This window comes from Erythrolamprus reginae, chromosome 4, assembly GCF_031021105.1.
Source record: "Erythrolamprus reginae isolate rEryReg1 chromosome 4, rEryReg1.hap1, whole genome shotgun sequence".
NCBI classification, from domain to species: Eukaryota; Metazoa; Chordata; class Lepidosauria; order Squamata; family Dipsadidae; genus Erythrolamprus; species Erythrolamprus reginae.
The window spans coordinates 123,799,538-123,818,844 of record NC_091953.1 but is presented as its reverse complement, the minus strand read 5'-3'; the positions used below and the strand labels follow the sequence as shown (position 1 = coordinate 123,818,844).

The following is a 19,307-nucleotide window of genomic DNA, read 5'->3' as shown; positions in this document are numbered from 1 at the left end:
TGTATCGTAATATTCTGAATTGTCTAGTAGTCCTTTGATCTGCGTCGGCAGTCTATCCATTTCCACACAATTATATAACTTATCTATAACTATATTTTCTGATAGTACTATTTTAATTTTCCAAAACTGTGTGCAACAAATCCGAGCTGCGGTTATTATATCTGTTAGTAGATATTGGATCTTTTTTTCATATTGTTTTACTGATTCCTAATAAAAACTGTTCTGGAGTAAACTCTGGTTCCATTCCAATTATTTCCTTAATCCAACTTTGTATTGTCCTACAGAAACTCTTAAGCTTTGGGACAGGTCCACCATTGATGAAAGAAGGTGCCTAACTCTACTTCACATTTCCAGCAGGTCGAATTAAAAATTTGATATATTTCTGCCAATCTGCTTGGAGCTAAATACCATCTAAAAAACATTTTATTAAAAAAATTCTTTTAAAGACCAATGATAACATAGCCACGTTTGGATTTAATTTAATATATAAATGCTGTTTTTAATAATCAACTGAAAAACAGTCTTTGCTATTGTAATTTATATAATACCAGGTCTTTCTTTGATTGTGGACGTGTCTGCATATATCAGAAACATTACCAGAAAAGTAGTTTTAATAAAATAATACAACATTAATTTAAAGATTTCTGTACTCAACTTGTTGAGCCATTTCTAGGACCATAAAAATGATACAAAATTCATCCTGACAGACATAGTCATCCTGACATTCATGCCAGTGAGACCTAGAAGGCATCAGCAATATTAACAAGAAAATCGACACTTTCCAATATAGATGCCTTCGTTGAATCCTAAAGATTCAATATTTTGACTACGAAGAAGTTCTCCAAAAGGCTATCTCCTGCAAATTACGTAATCTTAGTAATCCAAGTGACTCCGAATTGCAGGTCATATACTCCAGATGGAGAATGATTGAATTCTGGAGACGGCAATAATATGCATCCCTTTGGTGACAAAGGAAGAGGATACCCTTGAAATACTGGGCAAAGAAAATTCATAGATAACTTAAAGCTTTAAAAAATCACATGGGAAGATGTTCTGACATTACTGGAGATCCTGACATGCTCTCTAGCATGGGAGGATATAATGCAGTGATGGTGAAGCTTTTTTTATTGGGTGACAAAAGGTCGCACATATGCATGATTATGCACTCATGTGCTTTCCCACACCCATAATGCAATGCCCTTTCCCTCTGCATGTGCACACTCACACCCATATTTGGGGGGGGGGGGTAGAGATGCGTGCAAGCATCACTGAGGCCTTCGGACTTCCAGTAAGCCAGTTTGGGTTCATTTTTTGCCATCCACAGGCTCCGGAGTTGGCGATCGGCAGCAGGAAGGATCTGAAGCGGTTGGAGCCCACCAAGTCACCCACCGAGCCAGGGAGGAGGATCATGGCCCAGGGAACAGCAGCTCCAAAGCCTCGATCCCTGCCTTGTCTCCTCTGGGCTCTGCCTCTAATGGCGTTTTGAAACGTGTTCCAGCCTGCGAGGAGGCAGCGGCAAGGGAGGGATCGCGGCTCTGGAGCCACCATGGCGGAAGGGGAGGGAGAGCCTCATCCGCCAGCACGATGTGGATAGACATAAACGCTGCCACGCTCCGTTATGATGTGTGTCTTGCCTCCCAGCCCTGCCACCCCCAAACTACACCCCACCGCGAGACACACGTCTTACTGAAGTCTAGTAGCTCCGCGACATCTCTCGTCTGGTCTGTTTAGGAAAAACACCCTGAACAGTCCAGAAACTTTTCTCGTTGCAAGAAGTTAACTGCTCACGGTCGCGAGAAAAGTTTCTGTACTATGCAAGGTGTTTCACTAAACAAACCAGCTAAGAGACGCCATGGAGCTGCCAGACTCCAGTAAGATGCACATCTTGTGCCCTGCCCCACCTCCTGCACCCCGAAAATAATAAGACATTCCCCACCCCCCCAAGATAAGGCCAAGGCCATATTTCAGGGATCAAAATATTGTGGGGGAAAACGGCACTTCTTGATGATACTTCATGGTCTTGATTCTATCCCTGTTAATTCAACATAGCATCACAGGCAGAAATGAAAATAAAAGGATGCTTGAATTTGCTCATCTTAATTTTTTAATTACATAAACTGTTTTTCTATGGAGTGCATATTAAGCATAGAAAATAATCTGAAGATATACTGACTTGACGTAATAGCCCATAAAGCCAGATCTGTAATTGTCCATTGCAAAAATCAAATCAAACTACAAATTAAAGTTCTGATGCTTGCTATTTCCTCCACTGGAAGCAAAGGGGAACATGTCTTAATGCATCCCTAAGGAAAATCCAAGACACATTAGGAACAAATATTAAACACACAAACAACATACTGTTGTGTATTTGTGGTTATTTTTAGGTACTTTTGATTAATCTATGATCTTCTTTAATGAATCTGGGGGAGTTTTGTGCAATTCCACCTTTTTTTCCTATTTTCTATCACTGATGAGGTGATGATCTGTCTCATGAGAACAAATGGGACAATTTGCAATCAGCTAAAAGTTAATTTCTCCTTCTTATGATAAATCTGCTTTGCAGAACCAGATTGACAGTTTATCTTTCAGCATCCTAGTTATCAACAGAAGTTTCAGAGGAAGAAAAGGAAAAAAAAAAACCTCCTTGAGCATCCATAGGGTTTTGGAGTGTGCTAAGCTGAAAAGGCGTGTTTTGAGTTTGTTAATAAGGAATAAAAATGATTACCCTCCAATCCATTGATCAAAGGGATTGTGATTAGAACAATAACATTAGATTACAAATGTGATTAGAACAATGGGAACCTACTAGAAAGATTCAGAGCGAGAAGTCAACTAGTGTTCCTTTATGGTCTCACCTGCAAAATGTAGTCACATTTTCACTTCTGTTTAATTACTGGAAGTGGAACATCTATTATTACTTTTTAAAAACACTTAGAATTTAAATAATTATCACATGATGAATCTTCCCATGGTTTGTTGAAATTGCCTATGTTACTTGCAGCTCATCCTGCCTCCATTTAATTAGCATTTAATCATAATCAGCTACACAACTAAGACAGTGATAACTACTAGCCCAAAGATAATATGGTAATCTGGACAGAAGAACAGCACAACAAAGAGCAATGAAAATGATTAAGGGGCTGCAGGCTAAAATATATAAAGAACAGTTCCAGGAATTGGGTATGTCTAGTCTAGTGAAAAGGACTAGAGGCGACATGATAGCAATGCTCCAATATCTGAGAAGCTGCCACAAAGAAGAGGGTGTCAACCAAACCTATTTTCCAAAGCAGTGTTTTTCAACCAGTGTGCCGTGGCACACTAGTGTGCCGCGAGACACAGTCAGGTGTGCCGCGAAGAAGGAAGCTCAGGTTCCGGTCTCGCAACTTTTTGTTGAGTGAGAGTGAGAAAGAGAGAAAGAAAGAGAGAGAGAGAGAGAAAGAGAGTGTGTGAGAGAGAGAAAGCAAGAGAGAGAAAGAAAAGAGAGAGAGAGAGAGAAAGAGTGAGAGAGAAAGAAGGCAAGAGAGAAAGAAAGCAAGAGAGAGAGAGAAAAAAAGAGGAAGGGAGAGAGAGAGAAAAAATGAGAAAAAAGGGGGAGAAAAAAGGAGAAATGAGAAAATGATTGAGACAGAGAATGAGATGAAAGAGAGAGAAACAAAAGAGAGAGAGAAGTGACTCTTGATTTAAAGCATATGATAAAAAGCACCCAAAGAATAAGAGAGAAAAAAACCCAGCCCTCACCTGTTTTTGGAAATGGTTCAAGAGTGTGTATACACACACACACACACACACACAAGGGTGGGGAGGAGACAGGGATGGAAAAAGAGAGGAGAGTGTCTTAGGGTGTCATTTTGTGTCATTTTGGTTGGTGGTGTGCCCCAGGATTTTGTAAATGTAAAAAATGTGCCGCGGCTCAAAAAAGGTTGAAAATCACTGTTCCAAAGCACCTGAAGGCAAGACAAGAGCAACGGATGAAAACTAATCAAGGAGAAAAGCAACCTGAACTTAAGGACAAATTTATTGACCATGAAAATAATCAACCAGACTTCAGATGTTCTGGCGGCTTCATCACTGGAGGCTTTTAAAGAGACTGGACAGCCATTTGATTGAAATGGTGCTTGAGAAGGGGGCTAGATTAGAAGACCTCCAAGGTTCCTTCTAACTATGTTGTTCTATTAAATGCACAATTCCATTATCAAGTTTAGTAAATTAGAAAGAAAACACATTAGATCTTGGACCTTAAAAGCAGACATTTGTTATCGATTATTCTGTAGGAAACAATAGGTAACAATAGGTAAGTAAACTATGTAACTACTCTTGAATCATCTGGGAATTATTCCTCATGTTCCAAATAACTAAACAAAGGATTGAATTTTAATATATATTGTTATGTGTTGGGCAAACAGAACTATACCATCATCAAAGTTGAAAGACCAGCAATATAAATACTGTACTGCTTAGGGAAAAGAGAAAAGTATACTTAACTATTTTAAAAGGCTCAAATAGGAAAAATAATATAACCATAAATATAAATTATGACAACTTAGCCATGTGCTTATTTTACAAAAAAGCAGGGTGGGGTTTTTTTTGTTTTGAAAGGTGGGTGTAAAATTCACAAGACATGATACATTCTAAGCATTCACCTAAGAATTTCTATCAAAAATAGATAACAGAATCTATTCACATATTATCAAATTTGCCTTAAAAGTTTCAGAGTTGACTTTAGTCTTTCGGCTGTTAGAAAGGCTACAATCTTAAAGATGATCACAAATCCATTACTTCACGTAATTAAAAAAATTAAAACATCCAAACCTTTGTAATAGGCAAGTTGCAACTGATATTGATCTAAAAAGATTGCAGCAGGACCAAATTACTATAGGAAGAACTACTAATGCGATTGTTATTTTGATTCAGTATTACATGAATGATTCTGCACTTAAATTCTCATGCTTATATTTTTCCCCTTGTGCACTGATTTTTCTACTTCTTCTATGTTATTAGCAGGTCTTACCTAAATGATAATTTATGTGCCACAAAGTAGGAAATGAATCAAACACATAGAGGAAGGAGCAAAACACCCCATAGCTATTCCTAGTACATTCATATCTACTAAAAATAAATTAATGATTGTCTTCATACATAGCAGCTGCTTTATTTTATACCACTTGAAGTAACATTTATAAAAGAGAAGTTGTTTCTATCAGATAAGTATAGAAACATGTTACCAAATTGGGACCCTTACCTAATATTTAACTACTTTAGAATATTTTAAACATAATCATGAACGCCTATTATTGAACTAAAGACAGTTTTCACATATATAACAATCCCACACTTTTCAGCTGATACTATTGACAATCACCCAGAAATTTTTAATATAAAAATTGAAGTACACACAATTTCTTTCAGGGATAGCAATAGCAGTGAGAAGCGTGATGGTGGGTTAAATGGTATTGGTGTCCCAGTCTTATTGGGACAATTTGAAATAGGAGAAAACAAGAATCTGTTATAGATAATTTACTATTGCCAACTGGCAGGTGGGAATTCTAGGAACAGTGAGAAAGAAGTCCTGACAAGGGTAATGGAGAAATAAATTTCACAAACTAAATGGGGCCATTTACGTTACTGTTAGGCAGCATTATTAGAAAGGAGACCAGAACAGGGAAGGAGGCAAAGAATCAAAAGCACAAGCTAATTATTGTATTGTTAGCAGACTCCTGCTAAAAATTTAGAGTGTGTCAAATAGCAGATTTCTCCAATTGCTGTACAGTGGTACCTCTAGTTACGACCTTAATTTGTTCGGTGACCAGGCTCTTAAATAGAAAAGTTTGTAAGAAGAAGCAATTTTTCCCATAGGAATCAATGTAAAAGCAAATAACACGTGCAATGGGGAAAACCACAGGGAGGCTGGAGACCTTGTGTCCCCTCAGGAGATTCCTAGAGAGACCCCACGGAGGCTTCTCCCCGCCTTTTCTTGCCCTGTTTCCTCCCAGGAGATTCCTAGAGAGGCCCCACGGAGGCTTCTCCCTGACTTTTCTGGTTACAGTTTCAGAGGGTTGGGTTTGTAAGTGGAGATGGTTCTTGAGAAGAGGCAAAAAAATATTGAACACCCGGTTCGTATCTAGAAAAGTTCGTAAGTAGTGGCGTTCTTAGGTAGAGGTATCACTGTATATAGATTTATAGTATATTTTATTTATTTATTTATTTATTTTATTTATTGGAGTTGTATGCCGCCCCTCTCCGGAGACTCGGGGCAGCTAACAGCAATAATAAAACAGCATATAATAATAATCCAATACTAAAAACAGTTAAAAACCCATTATTATAAAAACCAAACATACATACAGACATACCATGCATAAAATTGTAAAGGCCTAGGGGGAAAGAGTATCTCAATTTTCCTTTTTATTTCCCTTTCTTTCAAATTTAAGATGATCAAATAAAAATGGAAGAGGTACTATGATTCTGTATATTAGAGATGGCAACATGCAAGGTATCTTAGAAGACATGATCTATTTACAAAAAACCTGTCACACTAAACAATAAAGTTGGATCAGCACTTTGGACACTGCCAAGCTAGATACTGGCATCAATTGATGGAATATCTGTAGAATGTGACAAACCATTAAAGAAGAATCAATGAAAGTTCAACTATACCAAACTTATGCCTGCAAATAAGTTTGGAAGTTTGCATACCCAACTTAGAAACACAATATCCCTGGGTTCATAAAGTGCCATGTTAAAATATATATTTTGTTCATTACCAATAACCTTATTCAAGATCAATCACATCTTTTCAAATGCAACACACAATAGTTATGTTGAATAGAAACCTACAGCAATGATTCCTACATTTTTTTAAAAAAAGGAAAAGAATAAACTGAAAGTGGAAATTGTGAAATCAAGTAGAATAATAAAGCAAAAGTTAAGTTTATTCAAGACAAGAATTAGCTTAAAAAATGAGAGAGAGAGAGAGAGAGAGAGAGAGAGAGAGAGAGAGAGAATGAGAATAGACTGGCTTAGAAAAAATAGTTTTAAATGAGTTCTTGTAGGAATATACACCGTCTTTTGCATAGCAAAACATAAACATTAATTTGTTAGATTGCAAAGGTCTGATGATAAACTGAGACATAAAAGAAAATGAAATTAGCTTTAGTTATGTAGACAGCGCCCCCTAGCCTTCAATGTGCAGAATTTATTTAAGAAATGCATGGCAACATTTATAAAGTGCTAGCTTTTTTATTACATTCTCATATATATTACTAAAAATAATTACTTTTCCTGTAACAGAAAGGTCTTTTTCCCCCCTAATTACAAAAGTGTGGAATGATGAAAATTATTGAAATTAAGCATTCTTATCTGCTTTTCTATTTCCATATAACCTGCATAAAAGGTTATACTAGATGGTGAATAAAACTTTCATTTAGGAAAAAAAATATACTGTATTGCTAATATGAAAATCTACAACTAAAATTCATTAATATGTCTTTATCAGTCAAGTATATCTGAGTTGTTTTAGAAATCATTTTATCATCTGAAAGAGAACTGAAGATGGTCATTTAAATCAAAAGATTTAAATTCCATTTACTTGTCAATAACATTTAGCTATTTTTCTCAGTACAATGTAAAACCAAGAGAAAAATAATCAATCAACAATGCCATATTTTTTTTTCATTTTAGCCTCAACCCTGTAAACAATATGTTTATCATTCTTACAATCTTAGCCAGAAAATAACCTGGAAATACATATTTCTTATGCCTGCAACCCAAAAATAGACCCAGAGTAAATATACCTTCATCCTGTATTTGCATTTTTTAAAATATTTGAATATTTCTGCCAACTTTAGCAGGAGGCTGAAAATATAAAAACATCTCTTTTAAAAAAACCTGGTTCGGCAATACAAAATATATACTTTTTGATCAATTACACAGATTTCATTCAATGCATGCATTTTTATAACAAGGTAGTAAAATACAACTGTCAGGTATGCTAGACTTTAAAGTTTAGAAAACCATTTCTAATAACATTATAACTTTACCATATTCTCCCCTTAAAGATATTATGAAAAGGCTTATAGACAAAGATACTTGTGTCTTTTGTGCATTGAACAGGAACTGAGTATTTTGAAAGAAAATAATACAATATAAATTATTAGAATTAAAACAAGCAAGTCCTGGTAAGGTAAGTTAATCTTAAATAAGCAAAATGAAAAATGTGGTTTTCAAGAGTCAAAAGAAAAAAAACAGATTGCTAAATACCTTTTACCAATAATCTGTAACTAAACTCGATTAATGGTGTTTATTATCTCTTTAAAGATGAATCAAAACCCACCTGATACAAAATGTGGCATGTCAAGAGTTTTAGTGTTTTTATTTATTTATTAGAATTTGTCAAGCAAAAATAAGAATTAAAATGAAAAAAATAATACGACAGGGACGATAAGCACAGTAGTGCACTTATGCAAGCTCCCTCTATTGACCATTTAAGTGTGAAGTAAGGTCCACGTAGTCAATTTGTAACTGAAACTATGAAAATTTGTAGCTGAGTCAATTGAATCAAGTTAAGCGCACTCCAGACTTTGACAACTCTATTACCAAAATCATATTTTTAGTCAGGTTTAGAACAATTTACATTGGGTTTAAAGTGGTTGTTCATACACGTATTATTGTGATTAAAACAGAACATAATTTTGTATGCAATACCTAGGTCTGACCGCACATGACAGTCAGCCCATATAATTCCAACTCTATATAAATTTATAGCATAACATGCTTTTCTATCACAGCAACTGGTGATCTGCTATTACTCATCCGTCTTGTGCCATGCTTTGGACTCAAAGGGGAAAAGGAGCATGGTGGAACAAAATGGCTACTTACCAGCAACTCCTTACGGGAGTTATTTCTTTTCCTGGGTTCACATAGCTACCCGCCAGAGCTGAAGTACGTTCATGTGAAAAGACAAGAACTGCCAACAGGTATATTTAAATAAATAAAAATAAGAGGTAAAAGATAGCTAGCTAGCTAGCTAGCTAGATAGACAGACAGACAGACAGACAGATAGAAACATAGAAGACTGACGGCAGAAAAGACATCATGGTCCATCTAGTCTGCCCTTATACTATTTCCTGTATTTTATCTTAGGATGGATATATGCTTATACCAGGCATGTTTAAATTCAGTTACTCTGGATTTACTAACCACATCTGCTGGAAGTTTGTTCCAAGCATCTACTACTCTTTCAGGATAGATAAATGATAGGTAGGTAGGTGGGTAGGTAGGTAGGTAGATACATAGATTCACCTTCTTTTTGTCTGCAGGTTTATATATGTTTATGTATGTATCTATATATCTGAAGGATCTTTCTTCCTCCACATTAAAAATAAATTAATCTCTTTCCTAAACAAAAAAATGTTTCCTCCAAATCTGACACAATGTATAGCCCTGATCAGTTGAAAAACAACCACTCATGGTTCACAACATTTAACAAATGGCTACTTTTAAGGTTGCATATGTGTTTTCATTTGGAAGTTAACTTGGATACCCCACGAATCTTAGAAGGGCATTAGTAGCATTAGTAAAATAGTTGTTAAGACACTTTTTTCAGTGTCATTTTAACTTAGAACTGTCACTAAATAAACTGTCTACTTGCATTTGTCCTAGACATAAATCATCACAACAAATTGTCAAGTACTGCTTAATACTGCTGTTCTTTCAAAATACAGTGATACCTTGTCTTACAAACTTAACTGGTTCCGGGACGAGGTTCTTAAGGTGAAAAGTTTGTAAGATGAAACAATGTTTCCCATAGGAATCAATGGAAAGGCGATTAATGCGTGCAAGCCCAAAATTCACCCCTTGTGCCAGCCGAAGCGCCCGTTTTTGCACTGCTGGGATTCCCCTGAGGCTCCCCTCCATGGGAAACCCCACCTCCAGACTTCCATGTTTTTGCGATGCTGCAGGGGAATCCCAGCAGGGGAATCCCAGCAGTGCAAAAACAGGTGCTTCGCTGGCAATGGAAGTCTGGAGGTGGGGCATCCCAGCGGCGGCAGTGGGTTTGTAAGGTGAAAACAGTTTGTAAGAAGAGGCAAAAAAATCTTAAACCCCGGGTTTGTATCTCGAAAAGGTTGTACGACGAGGCGTTCGTAAGACGAGGTATCACTGTAATAAATTTTCCCACAATATAGATATAATATACGTACCTGATTTAAAATGAAGCCTACCTTGACTCAGGTTTTTCCCACCCCCAGGAGCAAAGGTTTACATGGGCATCCAGTCGTTTAGAAATTTAAAAATATTGTTTGCAATGTTGAAGCAAATGCTTGGGTTCAGCATTTCTTAGATAATGCAGCCTAAATTATCCATAATAAGCTGCATTGACTACCATTTTTCCAACATTGCTTAGGAAAGATTCAAATTATGGGAATTTCTTGCAGCTGAATCTTTCTAGTACTTCTGTGCTGAAATTACCTGAAGAACAAAAACATCTTATATTGTGGTCTCATTTATTTCACTGTTGTTTGCAATAAAATGCAGCAAATATGTCATCTAAAGGCATTCAGAATTTTAAGAAATAAACAGTGTCATTTCAGGTCCAAGTAATCATTTATCATGGTGTTTGTTTTTTCATTGTTCCATAAAGAGACCACATATCTCTTTACTTTCTGAAATTTTATAGAACTATGGTCAAATCCATCTCTTGCCAGAATGAGATTATGTTCTAAGAGATAACTCAGGATTTGTTAAACTGTATAACAATATGACACATTAGTTATCAGCAATCTATGGATCAGATTCCATAAAAAATCAATTAAAGGATTCTAGAACCTACTTCTATTAAGAATGCTGGACTGTATTTCAGTCTGGACTGTAAATCTTGAAATATTGAAGTTATTTTTCCTTTTCCCTAAAAGAAAACAGAAATAGTCTCTTGTAATGAAACGCTCAATGTATTCTATGAAATACATCAGTTTTTGTAATTAGTTATTGTGAGCCAACTTTTCTTAAAGCATAGGCAGAGTCAAGATTCTTAAATCTCTCATCAAATCAATGATCAGACCCGTTCTTATTTAGCTTCAACAATGTCACTATTATACAGCACTTTGAAATTCTCATCTCTGGATATACGTAATACTATTCTAGAACAAAATTTGATGGTTTGGCATCTAGGTAAAATAATTTAAGGAAATTAATGGAAGTATGTTGTATTCCTCCAGTTCAGGTACTTATGATCTTTAGAAAAAGCACTACGGATAAGTCAGAAAATATTCTGGACTACAGGAAAGGGGATATATGAAATTGTAATAGACAAGCAGAGTTCTTTGTTGTTGTTGTTGTTGTTTACAAATGTGTATGATCCATTTTAGGATCCAATTCAATATTAAATGCCATCATCCCTCCTGCTCCTATATTTTATTCTATATAATTTGGCACCTTCTGGAAAGAAGGTGAGACAGGAAGCGGTAGGTAAAAAAAAACAACAGACTAAATAAGATAAACTCTCAGGTCACTTATCAGGGTCATTATAATATAAAATACAAATCAGAAAGCCTTAGTAAAAGAGCAAAGGAAAACAACTTCCTGTTTAAACAGTTTAACAAATACAACTTTGACCAGAATTAGGATAAATTACGTTTACTTGGTCTAAAGAGCTTCATAGTTTTACATAGTTTTGATAGGAAACCCTATTTAGATTCTTTGTTTTAAGCATTCATAACTTTAAAAAGTACGTACCATTTTTTGCAATTCATTTTGTTAAGTATCTTTAAGCTCAAGTCTTCTTCGCAGGAGACAGTTCTCTTCAATTCCCCGGATGTGAGGAAGATTTGCCTCAATGCATGAACTCCATCTGACGTTAGATTGCCAGTTTAGCAGTTTAAAGTGTGTTTCAAAAGATTTTAGCGCACTGTATATATGTACACTGAGCATATGGCTTCAATGCCTGGTTTTCGGTATTGTTTTATTCATTATGAAGTGAAAAAAATGACAGTGATTCAGCTCTTTTCTTGACGATTGGGGGGTTGGGATTGCCACTTGGAATGGTCTCTTGGAATTATTTTTTTTTTAATCTTTTAAATTTTTTTTTTGCCGTTATCATGGGCCATTGGTGTAATTTCATTATTGCTTTTTTCTTTTTTTTTTCCCCAAGACCATTCCATTTCTTTATTTTTTTGAACATCTTAAGATGATAAAGAGATATATGCAAAGCAGTCATACACTGTATCGTTAAAACTCATACGTAAAATACGTTCACAAATCCAACAAAAGGCTAGTACATAGTAAAGCCTAAGCATACTACTATGCAATATTATGAATACATAACTTTAGAGACTTCAGTTTAGTACTGTTATCTATTATTTCCGAAAACATTTACAAAGATCTTAAATGCAAATTTTCATTCCATACTTGGAATAAAACAAACAAACAGAATATTCTATGTTTTAACAACGTTTGGTCATTGTGATGCATGACCAATTGTTTTTAAATTACAAAGAATCCAAAGAATTCTGTAATGTTTTCCACAGAATAAAAACATTGCATATGTTCCTAATATGATGTCTTTAGCCAATCATTTACCCAAATGTAAATGCAACCTGAACATCAATCACTTAAAATACAGGATCAATCAGCTGCCTGTTTCTTATCTGAAATCCATCTGTCTTTCGATCCAATTGTCTTGTAGTACAAATATTTGAAAGTTCTTTAGGAAATGTTAATGCAATGTAGCTAAATCTCTAGCGCAGTCTCTGATCAGTTGAATCATCTTCTCCAAGAACGAGATTCATTGTCATCATCATCTTCATCATCATCTTGAAGCAATGAGTCATCTACCAAGGATTCTTCCTGAAACTAAAAGAAATATTTATAAGACTAGGCTAGAAGAAATACATCCATTAGAATCTGTGATTATGCAAATCTGCACCTTGAAAGCATACACCGACACAATTTTTTTTAATCATCATTCCTTGTGTGTCCAATCACACACTTGGCCAATAAAGTATTCTATGATTCTATGATTCTAGTAGGTACAGGCAGTCCTCGACTTACAACAGTTCATTCAGTGACTATTTGAAGTAACTTATGACCATTTCTCACACAACTGTTGCAGAATCCCCAAGGTCATGTTATCAAAATTCAGATAGAATAGAATAGAATTTTTTGTTGGCCAAGTGTGATTGGACACAAGGGATTTGTCTTGATGCATATGCTCTCAGTGTACATAAAAAATAGGTTTGTCAAGAATCATAAGGTACAACACTTAATGATAGTCCAGGTACAAATAAGCAATCATGTCATGTTAGGAAACAGATAATATAAATTGTAAGGATACAAGCCACAAAGTTACGTCATACAGTCATTAGTGGGAGGAGATGGGTGATGGGAACAATGAGAAGATTAATAATAGTGCAGACTTAGTAAATAGTTTGACAGTGTTGATGGAATTATTTGATTAGCAGAGTGATGGAGTTCGGGGGAAAAACTGTTCTTGTGTCTAGTTGTTTTTGTGTGCGGTGCCCAATAGTGTCATTCTGAGAGTAGGAGTTGAAACAGTTTGTGTCCAGGATGTAAAGGATCTGTAAATATTTTCACTTGGCAACTGATTCATATTTATTATGGTTGCAAAGTCCTGGGGGTCTTCTGACAAACAAAATCAATGGGGAAACCAGATTCAATAAACAAATTTGTAACCATGTTACAAACGGTGATTCACTTAACAACAATGCCAAGAAAAGTTGAAAAATGGCGCAAAACTCATTTAACAACTGTCTCACTGAGCAACAAAAATTAGGCCTCGTATTTTAAATGACAAGCAAAACAAACTAGTGTTTGAAGGCCAATACTATTCCAGATAATCTCCGGGACTGCCTTCTGCTGCACAAATCCCAGCGACCAGTTAGGTCCCACAGAGTGGGTCTTCTCCGGGTCCCGTCAACTAAACAATGTCGCTTGGCGGGATCCAGGGGAAGAGCCTTCTCTGTGGTGGCCCTGGCCCTCTGGAACCAACTCCCCCCAGAGATTAGAATTGCCCCCACCCTCCTTGCCTTTCGTAAGCTACTTAAAACCCACCTCTGCCGCCAGGCATGGGGGAACTGAGATACTCTTTCCCCCTAGGCCGTTACAATTTTATGCATGGTATGTCTGTATGTCTGTTTGGGTTTTATTATAATGGGTTTGTAATTGTTTTTAGTATTGGATTATTATTACATGCTGTCTTATTATTGTTGTTAGCCGCCCCGAGTCTTCGGAGAGGGGCGGCATACAAATCCAATTAATAATAATAATAATAATAATAATAATAATAATAATAATAATAATAATAATAATAATGATTGTCCAATCTCCTCTTAAAAAGCTCCAGTTATGGAACACCATAACTTTTGGAGGTAAGCCATTCCAATGGTTGATAATTCTCAGTGTTAGAAAAATTCTGTTTAGCTTTTTCATTTCTCCTTGATAAGTTTCCATCTATTTCTTGTCCTGCCTTCAGGTGCTTTGTAGAATAGGTTGACCCGTTCTTCTCTGTATTGTAAGAATGTTATGTCACCCCTAGCCCTTCTTTTCCTTAGACTAGACCAGGGGGTAAGCAAAGTTGGCTCTTCTATGATTTGTAGACTTCAACTCCCAGAGTTCCTGAGCCAATCATGCTAGGTCAGGAATTCTGGGAGCTGAAGTCCAAATGTCATAGAAGAGCCAACTTTGCCTACCGCTGGAGTAGACAGTTCCTTCAATCATTCTTTATATGTTTTATCCCCCAATCTCTTAATCAACTTTGTTCTTCTTCTCTGGTGACCAAAACTGGACACAGTATTCCAAGTGTAGCATATGGAAACATGAATGAGAAATGTAGGGAAACAATTCTCCACATTTATATCCTCAAAATCATATTGTTGCACACCTTTGGAAGTCACACTGCCTAATAATCTTTCTCTACATTTGAGATACAAGGATTGATCTATAGAAATAAATCCACACTCTATGGAAAAGATAAAGCAGAAGAGAGCCTGAACTGTCTGAAAACTGGATCTTGTACAATGTGTTAATGCACCAAAATTTCCTTTATCACAAAAATAAATAACATTTTCAAAAATGTTTAAATAAATACATTTAGATTTTCTGCAATCCATATGAATACTAGTTTGAGAATAGTCAATTTTAAAGAAAAAATTACAAAAGTAATTTCATAAGAGATGAAATATACATCTTTTAGGAGGTGCTTACACAAAGGCCAGAGATTAAACTATAAATAATAAAATAAATGACCTGACAATGGAACAGCAACTCTGTTAAAATTTATAGTGAAGTCAGTGGAATTCTGCACTCATAATTTACCCTACAATTGATAGTTCTAGAAACTGAATGTTACATATATTCATATGTAACTTTATTAACAGTAATGGTGAATTTTTATCTTTGTAAAAAAAACTGCAATAAAATCATGCTAAATGCTTGAAGACACTTTGACTGGAAATCTATTATGTATGGGCATGTATTGAAGAGGGAAAAAATCTACTCACACACAACTTTTTAACTAAACTGTAATTTAAGGAACCAATATATACAGGATATGACTATGTAGGACAGATGTTTGATTATGAATGTGAAGTTGTAACTTAAATAAATGCTGCACACACACACACGATGTACAAATTCCACTAGCAAGATCATACTACAATTTTTTTAAAAAGTGTGTTAAAACATTATATAAAGACAAACATTATGACTTTCAGAGCTTTCAATTTAATACAGTTATCTATCATTTCTGAAAAAATGTGTCTGGAGTTACAACCAAGACTGCTGGGATTGCCATCGCTTAAAGGATTTGACTATGTGACATCACACTTTATACCAGTGTTTCCCAACCTTGGCAACTTGAAGATATTTGGACTTCAACTCCCAGAATTCCCCAGCCAGCGTTTGCTGGCTGGGGAATTCTGGGAGTTGAAGTCCAAATATCTTCAAGTTGCCACGGTTGGGAAACACTGCTTTATACCAACATCACTTAGTGATGGGAGCCGTAGTGGTCTTAAGTCGAAAACTACCTAGGAATGCCATGTTTATATAATTCCTAATATCCATTTGTTACCAAGACAGCATTTTCTTTAACGTATACTACTTCCTTAAATTTAAAAAGGGTGAGCACCTCTCTTAAATTAATCAACAGTATGCCTTCTTCAAACATTTATGCTTGAGAAAAGATGTACCCTGTCCAAGAACAAACAAAGAGATAAAATTTCACACTCCTTCGTCTCCTTGTACACTTACTTCCTCTTCATCTGGCTCAGTCTCTTCTGTTTCCACGGTTGACATATTTGTTACTGGCTTGTTCCATGCTAATTTCAGGTCTTGCCCTTTAAATCGAGATCCGTGGATAGCGGCCTAGAGGCAAAAAATATTTTTAGGGGAAAAAAGTACACACACGCAGAGAGAGATGCCTGCTACAATCCACTGCCAAATTCACTGCACAAAAGGAAGAGAACCAAGGAACAGATGAAGCGTGAGCAAGAACAGCTCACAAATATCCCTGTGTGACTAAAGGACTGCATTTAGCATGCTACACTGCAAGGCATTTAAAATGAAGTGAAATATCAAGAGCCTTCTGATATCTCCAAGGAAAATTAGTAAAAAAGCCAGAGAACAAAATGGGATTTTGGGATATTTCTAGTGACTTTATTATTTCTATATCTAGCTTTTAATTCAGATAAAGTAAGAATTAAAGAATTAAAGAAATTCATTATATGCAAGATAGGCTTAATGCTCCATTAAATTATCTCAGAGTTTATAATCAGGCGTATGAAAGTACTTTCCGTTTTTACAACTCTCCCTTATATTGCACTCTATGTCTATCTATCTATCTATCTATCTATCTATCTATCTATCTATCTATCTATCTATCTACCTACCTATCTCATTAAAGTTCTCAAACGTGAAACATACTGTATTAGACAGCCAACTGTTACTGAATCATTTCCCTATTTGTGCTTTTCTCCAAAATACTGATATTTATTAATATCAATAAGACTGCAATCCAAAACATGGCATCTTGATAACACAATGGGTTGATAAATAAATAAAAAATAAACTTCATGAATCTAATTTATCTTGCAGTAAAACATTCTATTTTCAGCAAAAGTCTGGCAATTGAATTGTTTAAAAAAGTAATAAACCTAGGGGATATTCATGCCTTCAAGTATCAGATACGTTAAGTGCTTGCTTTGGAAATAGTACCTCCAAATTAAAGTAACATGAACAAGCATAAATCAGTGTTAGCATCATTCTGAAATAATAACTGCCATGGTCAAAAAAAGATTTATGGTATAATCTGGAAGTACAGCATAATGTGAAATGTGGAAACAATTACATGTCCAATGACATCTGAACATGAATTGTGTGATATTAAAGTCCCTAGGCATAAATTTTAAATCTGTACATATAAATTTATGATAAATTTTAAAAGATACCACAAACCTATTAAAATGCAACTCGGGAGACTTTTTTGTACATGGTCTTGTCACAACATCACAAAGTGGGATTTTAAAGACTGGGTATATATGACATTTGAGCTTTTAAAAAACATGGTAATCGCTGAAAAAAATTACAGCCATATAAAAATGTAACATTTCACGACTAGGGAATCATCCCAAACCCACATGTATGTGATCATAAAATTTAACCTTTTTTTCATTCAAGGCAGTAAAATATTTGCTACCGTTCCTTCAAAGAAATCTCATGAAGCTGAAAACTCATCGAGTAATGAATTTCTATAGTCTGTTTTTCCATAGAATCAAATCTAAAATCCTAAGGTTGGAAGGAACTTTGAAAGTCTTCCAGCCCAAACTCCCAAAATAGGGAATCCTCATACTGTCATGATCCAAATGGTTGCCCAATCTTTTCTTGAAAACCCTCAGTGATGGAGCATCCATAACTCCGAGAGACAAGCAGTTTTGCTGCTTAATAGTCCTCACGTTCAGGAAATTCCTTATTTCCAGGTTGAATTTATTATTTATTATTATTATTTATTTATTAATCAGATTTGTATGCCGCCCCTCTCCGCAGACTCGGGGCAGCTCATAGCAATAATACAATGTAAACAAATCTAATATTTAAGTTAATTTAAAACTTCAATTTAGAAACCAATCATACATACTAGCATACCATGCATAAATTTTATAAGCCTAGGGGGAGGGAAAGTATCAATTCCCCCATGCCTGACGACAGAGGTGGGTTTTAAGGAGCTTACGAAAGGCTAGGAGGGTGGGGGCATCTCTGATATCTGGGGGGAGTTGGTTCCAAAGGGTCAGGGCCGCCACAGAGAAGGCTCTTCCCCTGGGTCCCGCCAAACGAAATTGTTTAGTTGACGGGACCCGGAGAAGGCCAACTCTGTGGGACCTAACTGGTCGCTGGGATTCGTGCGGCAGAAGGCGGTCCCGGAGATATTCTGGTCTGGATATCCCTCTGACAAGCATCTACCTATTGCTCCTCCTCAGGTGCTATGGAGAATAAGTCAACACGCTCTTCCCTGTGGCCACTGCTTTTTAAGCATTGGAAGACTAATATCAACTCTCTTCATACTCTTACCTTTGTTAAGCTAAATATGCCTAGTTAGCTGCTGTTTATACAATTTAGTCTCTAGACTCCTTACAATTTTAGTTGCTCTTCTCTGCACCCTTTCTAGGTCTTTTTTTTTTAATAGCATAATGATCAGAAATGGAGAGTGTATTCCAAATGTGCAGTATAACGTGGCACTACAATTCCACTTGATCTTGCTACTATCCTTCTGTTGATGCAGCCCTGGACTGTGTGGGCAGCTGCACCACATTGCTGACTCATATTTAAGAGACAATCCACCAGTGCACCTAGATCTCTTACAGGCAATACTCTTGCACCTGGTGCTTCCTATCTTATATCTATTCATCTGTTTTTTCATGTCTAGATTTTACTTTTCTCATCAATTTCCAAGTTATATTTTCATTAAAATATACTGTGCAGCATTCAGTTTATTGACAAGTACAGACTTGAGTGGTATATATTTTATTTATTATCCTTCATTTTTAATTAGGCTGCCCTATCCATAGGATTGTACGTGTGGCATAATAAACTTGCAAATGTTCAACATTTGCCCGAATTGTGATTTGACACTAGTAAATAAATTATTAAATTCATATGATCGTATGCTGTGCTTTTATAGCTCCAACATTAGGGCACAAATCTTTCCAATTTGATTTCCCCCAAAAAAATATCTTTAATTTTTGGAAGATAAGTGATTAAATATATTAAAATCAATAACATTGATTATTAAAATTAATAACATTTTA

The 19,307-nt window shown here is 35.7% G+C and overlaps 1 protein-coding gene across 2 annotated transcripts in view; it reads right to left on the bottom strand.

The window, feature by feature from the left end:
- Positions 1 to 12,006: 12,006 nt before the first annotated feature.
- RBM26 (RNA binding motif protein 26) overlaps positions 12,007 to 19,307 on the bottom strand; it is a 57,908-nt gene continuing 50,607 nt past the window's right edge. For both annotated transcript variants that reach the window (XM_070751309.1, XM_070751308.1), the window contains exons 21-22: positions 16,258 to 16,371; positions 12,007 to 12,843 (exon numbers count right to left, since the gene is read on the bottom strand). In XM_070751309.1, the coding sequence (XP_070607410.1) occupies positions 12,754 to 12,843; positions 16,258 to 16,371 (204 nt within the window). In that variant the 3' untranslated portion in view covers positions 12,007 to 12,753. The remainder of the gene's footprint in view (positions 12,844 to 16,257; positions 16,372 to 19,307) is intronic.